Raw genomic sequence first — 15,380 nt, 5'->3', positions numbered from 1 at the left:
GGTAAATATGGATAATGAAATAATAGACTCTGTCCTCTACTTCTGGCTGTCGCTAATATAATGCCAAAGGAATCTCGCAGATCCATTCGACGATGATTTCTAGTGTGCAGAAAACCTCAAATTTGCCTGAATCCTTAAAAAAATCCTTAACTTGTGCGTCTAGTCTGCCGCCATGTTTGATTCTATCGACCCAGTCTTCCACACGTTTAGGTGCCCACAGCTAAGGAACCTCTCAACTCGTTCTCAGATCACGATCGAACCTTAGCTCCATCTATCTAAATTATCCACATCGGTCGCTTTTAAACTTTTCATCCCATGAGAAACGAAATTAAATTATATTTGTGGAAAATTAAACCGTAAAGAGTTCAGAGGCATAAGGGAGCTGCTAGGGTACCTCATTTTTGGGCAAAGCGCCATCATATGAGAACGTGCGAGGTTACTCACGCTCATTTACTATCATTTTAGCTCCTTGTCAGCTTCAAGAGTGCTTCCTCATGGCTATTGTAGTAGCAGAATAAAACAAATTGATCATTAACAGCGCGGATGAAAAAACACACAATGGCGCACTCTGAAGTTGGGACTGCGACAAGTAGCGAAGAGGAGCAGAAAGAACAAAAGCTTATTGATGTCATGTTTCTCTGTGACGAATGGAAATCTTCGAAAGGTGGATTATCAACTTTCAATCGAGAATTTGCAATTAATTTGGCACAAGCGACGACTGGTAGCATGAAAATCCACTGCTATGTTTCTAATAGCGATGATCGGGACAGAGAAGAAGCTAAACAACATGGTGTTAATTTAATCACAGCTCGAAATGTTCCTGGTTCAGCCGATCCCCTCGAGTGCTTGAAGTTTTCACCCTCAGAGCTCCCAAACCCACATCTGGTGATAGGCCATGGAAGAAAGCTGGGTATTCCAGCGTATTCTCTTGTTCAGAATACAAAGTGTAAATGGATCCAATTTGTACACGTCTACTGTGAGGACCTTGGGAAATATAAAGAATCTTCCACGGCTGCAGAAGATACAATCGAAGAGAACGAGAGGAAGCACAAGATGGAAATTGAGTTGTGTAAAGCAGCGGATGCAGTTGTAGCTGTTGGCTCACGTCTGCAACAGTTGTACAGTAGAAGTCTTGTTAGTGTTAAAGTGGAGCTTATTACTCCTGGGATCTTTGAAAAGTTTTCAAATAAATCACAGTTGGCTGTAGACAGAACAGTAGTCAAGAACTTCAATGTGTTTATGTTTGGCCGAGCAACCTTTGATGATCTTTCCCTGAAAGGCTACGATATAATTGCAAATGCCATTGGTTCTCTTGGTAGGAAGTTCAAACTGACTTTTGTAGGTTCATCTCCAGGTGAGCACCAAAAAGTGGAACAGTGGTTTCTTGAAAAAACCAGCATAAAGCGCTACCAACTAACCATTCGTAGTTACTGCAGCCAACAAGAGGAACTTAAGATGATGTTCTATCAGTCAGATTTGGTTTCCCTGCCTTCCCGTACTGAGGGCTTTGGGTTGGTGGCCCTGGAGGCCATTTCTGCTGGTGTTCCTGTTCTTATGTCTGGCGAATCGGGAATAGCTGAAGCTTTGCATAAAGTAGAGGGTGGACAGTCTGTAGTTATTGAATCAGATGATGATGCAGCTCAATGGGCACAAAGGATTCAAGAGTTGTCCAATCAAAGTCCAGAGGAGTGACTAACCAATGCAATGAAGCTTCGAGAGAACTACAGCAAGGTTTACTCTTGGAGTGGAGAATGTGATAGATTTAAAGAAATGATCAAGAACATGGTCAAAACTTCAAATGGTACTGTATGTTGTTTGGTTTTACTTTAATTTGCTCATGTGATGTAAATGCTGTGCTTTTCATTTTATGTAGTGCACAAGAAGTTGTTAAGATCTAGCATCTGCAATCTGTTCTTTTGAGCCAAAGTTGAGGACAAGTGTATGCATGTAGATAGTACAAGGAAGTCTGGTTGTTACTGGAATCAAATGTCGCTAATGATTTTAATCAAAATGTTAACTGTATTGAGACTGTTTTTCTTTTTTCACTTTTAAAACTCTTTTGAACTTCATTTGTTGGGAAACAAAATTGTTGACCCAGAAAAATTACATCTATGATTGTCCATTCACAGCCAACTGATATGTTTGAAGTTAAACCTTATCTTATTGTAAAGCTGGCAGTACCCGTTGGCAAGATAAGGTGAATCTTGTGTTCTGATTGACTACCCAAGCAGGCAAGAAGGGATTGTCAGCTTTGATCCCATGCAAATAAAAAATTTGGGGTAGCAAACTTCCACCATTTGTTATTTTTATGAAAATTAGAATGTTTAATATTGGTAATTGTAAACCTGTCAAATTACCAAGTATTTTTAATTTGTCAGATGAAAAACTATCAGGTACCTTCACAATTAGCTTTCTTTCCTAGCACTCAAAAATAAATCAGTCCTTCTTGATTCTGATATTCTTCTCAAAGTGCAATCTTTTTTCTGTATGATAAGTGTTTTATTGACCAAGCTTGTTTGGTCAAGATGGCTGGTTATTAACCTCATCTTCTTTTTGCATTTTTATCGACCAAGAGGGTCCAGATATCTTGACCTCACCCTCGGTCAATATTGAATATCAACCATCCTTTGTGCTGAATGTGTGTTACAAGTGAATTTTGAAGTACAACTTTAACTTAGACTTTTTGTTCCAAATCAACAGATGCAAAATTAAATATCAATGTTGATGTGGAAAACCTGAAAACTTCAGATCCAGACATGCACAGCACAGCTTCAGAGCCTGCTTTACATCGGAGGGCAACCACAGAGTCAGGCACATGTAGGAAAAGAAGATCTGATACAGAAATAGATGATCTCCCAGCACTTAAAGAGAAAGCCTTGTGTTTAATTGCCATAAACTACCTTCAGACTACACCACCACAGTCAAGAGATGAGCGTAATGAATTTAAAGAATACTTGAAAGAAATGGGGTTTGTCATCACAGGTGCTTCTATGGGAAGCTTGGTGATAAGAGTGGAGTGTGATTCTCCTCAGAGCTTGGATAAATTGTGGGAAGATTACCTATGCAACCGTTTGGACAAGATGGTTCAGGATTGTTTTGTCACCAAGAAGATCTTGAAGGAACTGAACCTGACTGAGCTGAAGCTGAAAACAACAGTGGATGAGGGAGAGTACAATGCATGCAGAGCACTTTTTAAAAAGGATGCACCCAGAGGTTAGTAACAAGAGAGTAACCTGGTCCTTTCATTTATTTTTTGCAAAAAATGTTTCCTTTCCAACATACAACACCACCACATTTGCAGAGAGAGATCATGTACTGAAGGCTCCAGTTTAGATAAAACTACTTGTCATAGTAATAACTACTTATGCAATGAACATTTGAAGAATCATCCTGGTGTTATGATACTTGTTTGATACAATGTACAAAAAAAAAATTTATATTTGATGAAGCTAATGATTGCTGTCCCTGTGTGGGAGATAAGCCCTCCAGACACAATAAATACATAGATGTCATAGGTGTCATGGTAGCATCCCTGTTGTTAATATCAAATGTATAACAAGGCATGAATGCTTAGTAGCTGTTCATTCCTCTTCATTTTCCACCACTAATCCTGGAGAAGAAGCTGTAGCCTCTCAGCCCCACTTACTAAGGTCCACCATTGGAGGTTGGCAAAGACAAGAGGAGCTTGAGAGATGGGAGCAGAATATAGAGACTGTGCAGCCAGAGAAATCTAAAGGTGAACACCAAACTTTAAAGAACTTGATCATTGAGAAAGAAAACCAAAAAAAAAATTTTTTTTGGTTTACTTGGAAACTGTTTACTTTTAGTGAAAAGTTGCTTTGAAAAGTTATTGTATTTCTACCAGGTATCAAGAATAAACTGTGGCAGTTCACTAATATTTTAATGATCTTGATGATACAACTTGTTGATACTACTTTTAAAAAGCCTTATTGAATTAGGGCACTAAATGCTAAATTTTCTATGTGCATTTTTGCCCTAAGATACTCTGTACCCTGCTGCATTGTCCAGCTCTGGTTCTAAAAGAAAACAAGAACTTTTTAAATCAATGAAACAGCAAGAAGAAAGAGTATATGGAGAATATCAGATTTTACTTCTTTGGGAAGAAGGTAAACTTAAAACTGAAAGTGCTTTCAGATCTTATGTCAGGTGTTATTTTGCTGAGGAATTCCAGTGTAGTTTTTTTTTTGTCCTGCTATCCCTCATAAAGGAGTGTTGATTCAGCTTTTCAGTGCAGCTGTATTCAACGATTTTTTTCCAGTAATTTGTTGGAGAAAACAACATCACAGAGTGTTCTACACAGTTTTTTTCCTCATTTTATTCTTCTTGAAGGGAGTCTTGATTTGCCAATATCATTAACGGATTAAACAGCAATAGTCATTACATGTACCTGTTTTCATGGATGATGTACTGGACAAAAGAGACTCTCTGCATTCACAAGACGGTTATTTATTTTGTAAGGCTTTATTGCCAGTCATTTTTTGTGAGATGATCCGTGAGGCGTGTGAAAGTGGAAGGTTGTTAAGCGCACATGTCAGTAACGTTTTGGAAAGGTGTTTTTTTTTTTCACAATAAGGTGATTACAGCTAATGCGTCTGTGTGCTTTTCCTCTTAGGTACCTAATCTCTATGGTATTTTCCACCACTGATCTCAACGATGAGAAAGAAGGTGGTAAGTTTCTAAAGAGTAATGTTTTAATGTTAAAAAAAGAAAATTTTTTCTTATTTCAATTTATTGAATTTGATTTGGGAAAATCCCCAAAGTTTTGAGATTTTTCTCAAATCAAATTTAGTTTCACGTAAACGTTGAAGCCCAAGTTCGTCATGAATTTTATCTAATGGATCTTTTTTCGTCTCAAACTCAAAGCTCTAGTCTTAAAAGTAAAAGTTTAATATTTCTTATATTTGTACTATTCGACAGTCCCTTGTATCAAGGTGTTTATATGCCAAGCTTCCAAACCAAGGCGCTGATGGTAACGCCGATTAGTGGTGATAATTTTAGACTTCTCCCACCCAATTGTATGGTTAGTTAGGTATACGTGCTCCAATAAAGCTGAATTTTCTTTTTTGCCAAAGAAAACCGCTTTTTGATGCTCTTTCAAACGTGTACCAAATTGACGTTTGGTCTGTCCGTTTGGAAGCTTAGCATATTTACTCCGCTCACGCTTCTTTAAATCGTGATAATGGTGGCTTACTTCCTGACGCCCATTTACACCACGTCAGAAAAAAGGCAGCTAATTAGTGATCGTATGAAAGGACCTCTAGATCACCCCTGATGAAGGCACTAGACATTAGTGTCGAAATGTTTGGTCTATGAATTGTAACTTCTTCGGTTACATTCATTAAATCTATAAACCAAAGCTCTCTATAGCTCTCAGTCGCAGTGATCTAAACAGCTTGACCCTCTCTTTCAGTAGTTTATCGAAACAAGGAATCAAGCTCTTGTCCAAGACAATAACGTATAGAAATTGCAAGAAATTAACCAGACCTAATGTCAGTGGCAATCACGCACGTTTGTGAAGCCCTAACTAGCGGTAACTGCGAGTTACCCAGGCTGGATTTGTGTCAGTTCTCTTGGAAATGAAGGGATGAAACTCTTGTCTGAAGCAATAACCTCGGTTAATTGCAATTAACGTTGTTAGACGTCAGTCGGAATAACAGAGGAAACGATGGAATAAAGCTGAGCACTTGTGTACAGCATTCACCAGCAGTGCATTCAAGTTGTCTGGCCTAAACGCCAGACATAATCGTGCTGACGATAAAGGAATAAATTACTTATGTCATGCTCTGACTGATACCAACTGCAAACTAGGCATTTTAGACCTTAGAAGCAATTCAAGTGTAACTGTTCAAGGAAGGAAGTATTTGTGTCATGCCTAGACCGGCAGTGATTGGAAAATGGAAGGCCTTAAGCTTTTCCGTTGAACTACAAAGTGAGGAATCTGCTTAGAACTCAGCCCAGTCGCATTTCGCTTGTATTATAAGATGTTTTACTTGCAGGAGACTGAGATGTTCTTAGTTCTCTTTAGAGTGGTATAGGTACGGGATCGTCCAATTGTTTGTCTTACTATTTTGACTTTGGTTATCGAAAGGAATGGTTTTATTGACTGGCTTCGTGGCAGTCAAAACGTCGCGAACAGCAATTGTTACAGTCTCCTTCGTAGCCATTCTTCAGGACGTCTTTCAAGGCTCTCCTCATCCCAAAGAACGGCTGCGCCGGAGATTACGATCATTAGTGAATTTAGACCATCAGAAAAACCATTAACTGTTCATTCAATCAGATGCAATCCATTTTTTGCAATATGGAAATAGAGCGCATTGCGATGAAGTGTCGTAATAACAACACCAAAGTAATTACAACAACCAAACTGAACAAAGGAAAATATCGTATAGAGTCAACAAGGAACCACACTAAACTACTATTTATTTTATCACCAAAAGAAAACTGTGTAAAGATAAAAAATCAGTATCAATAAGCTATCAGTAAAGTAGCAAAAGAATTTATTTTATGATTCTGGTCCCAGCTTCTGATGAATATGCCAAGAGAAGAAAGTTTTGTAAAGCAGTAGAAAGAATTGTCACGAAGGGATAAGCCCCGTTGAAATTGGTTTTTTAGCTTTAGATCAGTTCGCTTACAACTAATGCTAGATCGCCAACGACCTTGATAAGTTCCCTGGCAACTTGGGCAAGGTCAGCTACAATCTCAGTCAGTAGGCTGTCAACCAAGGCCAGTTCACCAACAATCCAAGCGTGTTGGCCTTCAACGTATCAAGGAAACTCGCTCAACATTGATAACAATAGGCTTTGTTATAATGACCCTAGAAGGCCATTTTTGAACAATGGCGCAACAGCTTCAGAACACATGAGGGATTTCGAAGTTTCCTATTAGCATACGAGCGGGAAATTTAAACGCTCAGAAGGGCTGAAGGAAAGACAGCGAAAAGAACATTTGAGGGGGGAAAATTGGAGGGAGAGACTTTCACTTTCTCGCTCGACGGACTATCGAATCACGACTTCGCCGCGCCCAGATTTATCTTTCACAGTATGAGAGCAGTTCAAATCTCGCGCGCTACGCAAGTTAGACTTGATTCTTTGTGTACATAATAGTTAATAGTAACAGGACTAAGTGGAGTCCAATTCGGTCTGTAATTATACGAGTGATAACAAAATCGGATGACCGCGCAGCGGAAATCCGATCTGTGTATCACGAGCATGATAACAAACTGTCTGATAAAGAAAAAAGTACGCAGAGAGAGGTTTAAATACACCGATAATTTTTCCGATTAGTCATGAACTCTTTCGCGTCGCTTCGGCCAAAGTCCTTCAGCGCTACAAATAACAAAAGGACCAATGTTTAATACTTAATTTAAGAAGTTGAGCCGGAACAATAGACCATTTCTTGACCATTTCTTCCCAATTATAAGCCAGTTTGCTGACAACTTAGGCAAGTTTGCCGACAACCTAAGCCAGTTTGCCCACAACCCAGGCAAGTTTGCTTACACTTAAGCCTGTTTGCAGACAACCTTGGCCAGTTGCCCACAACCTAAGCCAGTTCACTAACAATCCAAGCCAGTTCACTAACAACTCAAGCCAGTTCACTAACAATCCAAGCCAGTTCACCAATAATCCAAGCCAGTTCACCAACAATCCAAGCTAGTTCACTAACAATCCAAGCCAGATCACCAACAATCCAAGCCAGTTCACTAACAATCCAAGCCAGTTCACCAACAACCCAAGCCAGTTCACCAACAACCCAAGCCAGGTCACTAACAATCCAGGTCAGTTGACGTTTAACTTAGGCCCGCTCGCCGACAACCTAGGCCAGTTTGCCGACAACCTTAACCACCAACGATTCAAGCCAGTTCACTAACAATCCAAGCCAGTTCACCAACAACCCAAGCCAGTTCACAGGCAGTTGACGTTTAACTTAGGCCCGCTCGCCGACAATCTAGGCCAGTTTGCCGACAACCTTAGCCAGTTTGCCAACAACTTAGGACCTAATTATTTTTCAGGCCTTATTTCAACTACTAGTTCAGTAGTGTTCATGGCCAGTTTGCCGACTACTAAGGCCCGCTCGCCGATAACTTAGGCCTGTTCGGCGTCAAATTAGGCCAGTTCGCCGACAACTTAGGGATGTTTGCCGAAAACTTAGGACTGTTTGCCGACAACCTTAGCCAGTTTGCCGACAAGCTAGGCCAGTTTGCCGACAACCTTGGTCAGTTTGCCGACAAGCTAGGCCAGTGTGCCGACAATCTAGGCCAGTTTGCCGATTACTTAGGCCCGCTCGCTGACAACTTGGGCCAGCTTGCCGACATCGCATGCTAGGGCCAGTTCGCCAACAACCCAAAGAAATTCACCGACAACCTCGGGCGGATACCAGTCGTTTCGTACTCAGCTAAGACCATTCGTACACAGTTAAGTCGTTCCATACCCATACTAACGAAGTTTGTTTTCCATGTTTAGCATGTTTAAAGTAAGGTCGATTTCTTATAATCCTTGATAACAAAGGGGAAAAAAATCACACTTACCTTGAGCGGGGTATTAATTGAAAAGTCATAAGTTTAAATAATATACTGTTTTATTAAAGATATGACATACAACCAATCGTTTGGCTGCACCCTCGTCAAACACGGTCTCTGTACATCTTGTGCTGCAGTGGTCGTATATTCCCCACCCACGGCGCAGCAGACAGCCAGCAGTTTTAGTGCGCGTCTTACTTCCCGTCACAATCGTCCTCGGCTTTGTCACTCGCTTTTACTGCTCGGTCGCCAGACGCTTCGGGGCGCACACAAAGCGCATCCCCGCAGGCGACTCACTGGGATAAAGTAGGCAACAAAAATTGAAGACAATGTGGTTGATCAAGTGAAACCTAAGGTGTTCAATTTTATTGTGAGCTTTAACATGTTTAAATGGAATATTTTCGCTGATTAAGTCTCGGACACAAAACTGAAACTTACTTTTACCAATCAAAGTCAGCGCTGACTTAAATCCTTCCTTCTTAGTCACCTCGAGTCAGCTGTATGTGGTTAATCAAATCAGATAGACTTTCGATCGATAATACTGATAATAGTAATAATAATAATAATAATAATAATAATAATAACTTTATTGGTTTCGTACACTGATGGTTTTTTCAGAAACCATTACATTGAGATTATGTAAATACCAAAATGCAATATAAGCACTGAAAAGAATATCATGATTACAGTATTATGTAGTATGCTTATGTAATATTCTTAAACTCTATCGACTTATTGAAATATACGTCGATGTTGTGTTTTGTGTCTGTGTCCTAGGCCAGTTTGCCGACGATTTAGGCTAGTGCCGACAACCTAGGCCAGTTTGCCGATTACTTAGGCCCGCTCGCTGACAACTTGGTCCAGCTTGCCGACATCCCGTGCTAGGCCAGTTCACCGACAACCTCGGGCGGATACCACTCGTTTCGTACCCAGCAAGGACCATTCGTACTCAGTTAGTTAATTCGTTCCGTATCCATACTAATGAAGTTTGGGTACGGAAAGGGAATGAAAAGGCTGTGTGCATAATCATTTACATGTCAAGTATTTGCAAATAAATTGATGTAAAATCACTTTAGAAATAGTTTTACCTTGAGCTTTTTAAATATCAAAATGTACTGAAATTCATTGTTTTTAAATTTCTTGTGTGAAATTGCCACGTCAACCCTGCTGTAATGTGTTTTTTTAAAATTGCTACCACATCTTCTAACAAATTTGTCTCAGCATTTCCATTCCAAGTTTTCCTAATGAAATTTGCATTTCTAAGTGAACTATTGTTATGAAATTACCTTAAACAACTTTTTTCTAAAAGCAACGGTTGTAAAAACAAACTCAAACTAGCAAACCAACCGCAAACTAAAACCGAGAAATAAATTGAAATAGTCTGTAAGTCCTCCCTGAATGATTGTACTAGGAGATTTTAAGGAGGCTTAACTCGACGTCAAAGCAAAGGTACCTCCAAGTGGTGTAAAGACTCACTTGTCCGTACTAAGGGACCAGTCATTTCTTTATCTCCAGAAGGGGGAGGGGGGTGGGGTAGAGGTCGGTCGGAGGATATTACAACAGAAACCACCTAATCCCTCAAGGCTCCGTAGTATTTGAATGATTTCTCCCCCCCACCATCATTGGCAGTCGATTGTCTACAGTCTGGCCCAGCTTCGCCTGAAAACCACGCGATCCCCCCAAAATCCTCTGAACAGCCCCGCCCGCCCCCTCCTTCCCCCTTCCTCCTTCGCGGCAATAAAATAATGACTTCCCGAAAAAAAGTAAAGAAAAAAAAACCAGATAGATGAACAAATCTTTTGGGTCGGGTTTACTTGAAAGATAAAAAGATTTTAACTCTTAACACCCTATCATCAGTATGGATGTTCACCATTCTGTTCTCTATACATTTCCTATGGTGCTGCCGAGGAGAATTTGTTTGACAGTTATGGACTTCTAGGCTGGTGATCATTTCATTTATTCCTATGACCTCAATATTTAATCCAAGGGTGATACTGTATGGAGAAGTTATAAGTTAGTCACTACTATGGTATTTAAGAGATGAAATACCAACTCCTCCGTGACGTTCAGGCCACAAACTAACACACGAAATATAAAAACGAAAACCTCGAAAATTGTTCGAATGATAAAAAACAAATAAAAAAAGTTTGAAAGCTCTTTACAGTTATCCGATGATCATCACGTCTTACTTTGCAGAGAAAAGTTTTACAGGAAAAGTGGAAGCGGATGTAGGTGTTTCCAGGCCTTAACGAATAAAGACTTTCCAGAAATCGCCAGAGGACAACGCAAAAAATCCGTCATAAATATAGTCGTCACACTCCCATCTTTGATTTCCAGGAGTCAATAACCAGTGATATTTGTAAGGGACAAAAAAGGCGTGGTCAGTCAATGTCCCTTTTGCCGACGGTGAGTGACCCCACTGCTGGCCTTGCCATTGGTGACAGACTCCAGCTATATTGGAGTTATCATCTTTCATTCTATTAAACGAGCCACACGCCAAAGGTCGATCATCCGTCTGACCGCTGAAGTACCGGACTACAGCTTTACCAGAGCTGTTTGCAGCTGTGGTCACGTGGATCATTCGTCCTTTTTGTTTGTTGCAGTGGAATCTCAGCTGAGTGAAAGACAAGTGTGTTCTCAGTTCTTTCATGGCATTTTCTGTGATGAACAACGTTTTGTTCCAGTGGCAGTTGCTGATTTCACGGTATGATGACGCAATCCAAAGCTGTCGCGAGGACGAGTCGTCTACCACAACGTTGGAAACAAGAAGCCAGCCTCCTGTGCAAAACGAAGCCAACATCAACCAACATGAACTAAATGTTTCAAACATCATGAAGTAGAATTTCAGAAACTCAAATCCAATTCAGTTCCTTTACTTTTTTTAAGATGATCGAGCATTTGCATCTCACCTCCGTCAGTTGTCATGTCACAGTAGACCTTTAAAGGGTTTCCGTTCTTCTCAGGGTCGATCCAGTACTCCCCATCTCCAACGGAATATCCGGAGTCCCGGATGTCCTTGCAGGAATGGCCAGGCTGATTGTAATATATGCCTTTGATAGCTACAGGAGAAAATGTGGTGTTGTCTTGTTAATCAACACACACCGATATGAGTGCACGAGAGCCTGAAAATGCTTAGTCAATGCGTGGCTGGCTCGCTATGATGGGCCCGTTCACTTATTTGAAAGCTGAAATTCCGCTATAGGGTATCAATAGAACGAAGATATACCTTCTGATGATGGGATTGTCAGATATATCTCACTGGGTCCCCTCTCTCGCTTGGCATTTTGTTGTGCAATCCAAGATGGTCTATTCACACCGGCGAATCCCACCAAAGCAAAAGATCCTCTGAACTCTGTCAGATTGAGTAGGTTATCGGTGGCGCCAACTCTTTTTAGAGCGTCAATCGCTGGTGATATGTATGTTGAGCCTTGATCTTGAATGGCGACCAGAACGATTTTTCTGCAATTGGAACAAACATTAATTTTCCGTGAGAATGGCAAACAAATGCATTTTATTACAAATTACGAAAAAAGGGCAATAACGAAAACCTCTACGAGGCATTAATGTGCTAATATTTTGAAATAAGTTTCCCACGGAATTTACCGAATCTCGTTTTGTGAGTATATTTCTGATTCAGTTTCGGATAGGAGTTATTGCGACAAATTTTCATGCGTTTGACATTGGAAACAATCCAGAACGGTCGTTAGAAAGAGAAAAATATGTATCTTTTAAGAGATTATGAATTCTTTATTTATATATATACATATATATATATATATAAAATGCTGGGGCAGATGTACTTAAAATGATGTGGGATCCATGATGTTTGTGCTCTGAACTATCATATGCTACATTTTATGGTAGTGAGATTACAGCGTAAAAGACCAGTTCCTCTTTAGAGGGTTGGATGATCATTCCCTTCCTTTACATTTGTTTTATATCAGCTTTTGTTTTGTTTTGTTCTATGAACATATATAAAAGCACGTCAATATGGCACATACTCTCCTTTGATTCCGTTAAGGTAATCTCTCAGGTGAATACCAGCGGAACTATTCTCATGAGTGTCAAATCCTTTGGCTCCTAGTACAGTACCTGCAAATGAAGAATGGTAACAAACGTTTCCCTTCCACTACAATCAAGCTTATAATGAAGACGTACATCTTCCAGATGACTGGTAGCTTAAAGAGATTAAGTTAATCGAGCTGGAGCTAACCCCGCAGATTTTAAACTGAGCACATCGTTCTATTAAATTAAGACCATGGAGTCGATAGGGAGACAGCGGTGTCACCTTCTGGCGTATGCGCGGAAAACAAAAGCCCACACCGGTTTGCCTTTTTCGGGAAAGTCGTCAGAAGTAAGGTTTTACTACCTGCTTTTATTTCGCCCCAGATAAGTAACCCTTCATGATGATTTTGGAGTGCTCCAGCTGCTTCCTAAGTGCTTTACAACAGAATAGAGCACAGTCAAGGCTTCGCTATTTGTTTTATAAAAAAGAATCCTTTAAATTTCCCACACATTACTTTCAATTTTCAAAACAAACCTTGATTTCAAAGCAAACATCAATGTCGTCAGCATGCTCTATACTCTCATAAGCATGCTACAATAAGCCAATCAGAATCCTTGTTAGAATGGTTCAAATAATTTGATTGGTTGAACAAGACTAAAGCCGTCAAAAGTATCAAACCCTCTCAGTTCACAATCTGCAATAGTTCATAACCTGAAATATTTCGGCAGGTCGAATTTAACACTTTCGCCAAAGGTTTCCAGTTTTAATACGGAATCTGAAAGTGAAATATTCAGTGAAATCCGGCCGAATTGTGGCTCATAAAAACCCGCAAGTTTTTTGTCATGACAATTAGGAAACAAACTGCTCAAGGCGTGTGTTTTATGTATGAACGAGAGCCGACTGATTCGCAGGAACATGAAGATTGCTCGAGATGACAGCGCCGTTAAACTCGGCTGCTGTGACTGATGTGGCCATCCACTCAATGCATCGGAAAGGATATCAGAGCAAGCTCTTAGTTGTTCACTCGAAGAGGGGCTGATGTAATTTCTGAGGCTTGCTTTACTGCGATGATCTGAGATCGCCATGATAAGCTAGCTGCGATGGACCTCAGCATGATCGCAATCGCTCTGAGACCGTCATGATTTGTATGAATTGTAACAGTTATGCCGATTTGGTTAATTTTTCATGGCATGGCATGGCATGTTTACAAACCTTTGCTTGGCTCTTCTGTTGCTACTTGCCGGCTCGTTTGTTCCGAAATTTCACTTCAATTACCGAAAAAAAGCAAGAGAAAAGTGCGGGAAATGGTGGAACATAGTACAAATTAGTGGATGGCGTGACTCAACTCTGTCTTTTGTACCCTGATAGAGCGCTCTTTGAACAAATGACAGCGCGCTTTATCTCCGATCTTGATTATAATACCTGTGATAGCGTTGATAACAACCACGTTATGGCCTCTGATGTGTGGAGAATAATCTTTGCCATTCACTTTGATGTAAGCAATGCCACAAGTGTTTGCTGTAATTCCCAGATCCTCGCAACCTTCACTGCGGATGAATACTCTCACCACGGGAGCTTATTATTAAAATGATGAAACAAAAATGAAAGCTAATTTTCCTTTTTTTCAACCATAAATATAAATGAACTTATTATAAAGAACAGGAGTCTTGGTTTCACTCTGCTACAACATACAGTGAGTAGAAGTAATGTTTGTAATGATACTTTATCGCCCAGTATTATTCATAATATTTATTTCTATATTAATATTTATTTCTATATCTAGGTGGATACAAGGGCATGTCTGAGAAAAAAAAAATGTTTTTCCTAAAGGTGAAATATTTTGGTGACAGAGTTAATTTTGGATACTTTTGGAGTCGCAAATGTGTTATACTTTAATTAAACATCCAGCCGGCCGGACCGCAACACAACAGTTTTATGCTTCACATACGCCTCCGTTTGTGAGATTCTGCATGTGTTCTCTCGCCACTTTATGTTTTGTTTAAGTTTGTTCTCGAAAAGTTCCGCTAACTTCATGACTCATTTATAACAAAGTCCATTACATTATCCTAAGCCTCGAGCTGTCAAAAGGAGGCAACCGGTAATGATTATGCAGTTTAATTTGTCTAAAAAGCTGTGAATACGTAACAGGCAAAATCTTCTGACCACTTACGCATTTGGCACCGTGTTCCTTGGTATCCCGGATGACACTGAGCGCTCTTAGTGGGTCGCCTTTGATCACGAGAAATATCCATGCAGGAAGCCTGACACAATTAATACAAAAATAAGGAAAGTTGATTTGTTTCCCGTTGCTTTATTGACATGGCATCGAGACAAAAAGAAAATTTGCTTATCCATCTCATTCTTGGAGAATTTTTTCAATTGTGTTCTCTTAATACAGTACAAAGTGGATTACATCCATTTAGCTCTGGTCACGTTATAAACGTGAAAGTATTTTTGATGAAGAATAGCCGTTCAAAATAAAATATTTTTTCAAACTAAAGAACTAGTAAGGACGTTAATACAGATGCCGAGAACATACCAAAAACGTTGTCAACCTAAGACTAAGAGATGAACCATACGTAATAATTTAAATCAGGCTCCAAAGTTATTATTAACAGGTGAAATCATCAACTCGTGCTTCAACAAGTTATCTTCGCAGAAACATAGCGGTTATAGGTATATAACAAATATGTTCAACTTATGTTCTACGTTACGTCTGTACAAATTAAGAAAATACTCTCTTGTAATTCTCAGCTCTCAGATAGATAAGGAGAATGAAAAAAACAATAAAGTTCTGAATTTCTCTGGTTTGTAACCTAAAAAAATAATCGAGAAGGT

The 15,380-nt window shown here is 39.8% G+C and overlaps 1 protein-coding gene and 1 pseudogene across 1 annotated transcript; one reads left to right on the top strand and one right to left on the bottom strand.

The window, feature by feature from the left end:
• Positions 1–305: 305 nt before the first annotated feature.
• LOC131790997 (uncharacterized) lies at positions 306–7,824 on the top strand (annotated as a pseudogene).
• A 2,453-nt stretch (positions 7,825–10,277) lies between these two features.
• Positions 10,278–14,801, bottom strand: LOC136282840 (uncharacterized). Its single transcript, XM_066170788.1, has 6 exons — positions 14,713–14,801; positions 13,965–14,117; positions 12,538–12,628; positions 11,763–11,995; positions 11,446–11,595; positions 10,278–11,314 (listed from the first exon to the last, which is right to left on the bottom strand). The coding sequence occupies exons 1-6, from the start codon at positions 14,792–14,794 to the stop codon at positions 10,782–10,784; spliced, it is 1,242 nt and encodes a 413-aa protein (XP_066026885.1). The 5' UTR covers positions 14,795–14,801; the 3' UTR covers positions 10,278–10,781.
• Positions 14,802–15,380: the final 579 nt, after the last annotated feature.

Source organism: Pocillopora verrucosa, chromosome 8, assembly GCF_036669915.1.
Source record: "Pocillopora verrucosa isolate sample1 chromosome 8, ASM3666991v2, whole genome shotgun sequence".
Classification (NCBI taxonomy): domain Eukaryota; kingdom Metazoa; phylum Cnidaria; class Anthozoa; order Scleractinia; family Pocilloporidae; genus Pocillopora; species Pocillopora verrucosa.
This window is presented reverse-complemented; position numbering and strand designations above follow the sequence as displayed.

What these genes read in the sequence shown, in the direction of transcription:
- LOC136282840 (XM_066170788.1), bottom strand. Translation starts at nt 14,794, where the DNA reads ATGGATATTTCTCGTGATCAAAGGCGACCCACTAAGAGCGCTCAGTGT. An exon ending in AGGAACACGGTGCCAAATGC is followed by an intron (nt 14,118 to 14,712) that starts GTAAGTGGTCAG and finishes TTTAATAATAAG; the next exon opens with CTCCCGTGGTGAGAGTATTC. An exon ending in GACAATCCCATCATCAGAAG is followed by an intron (nt 11,596 to 11,762) that starts GTATATCTTCGT and finishes TTTCTCCTGTAG; the next exon opens with CTATCAAAGGCATATATTAC.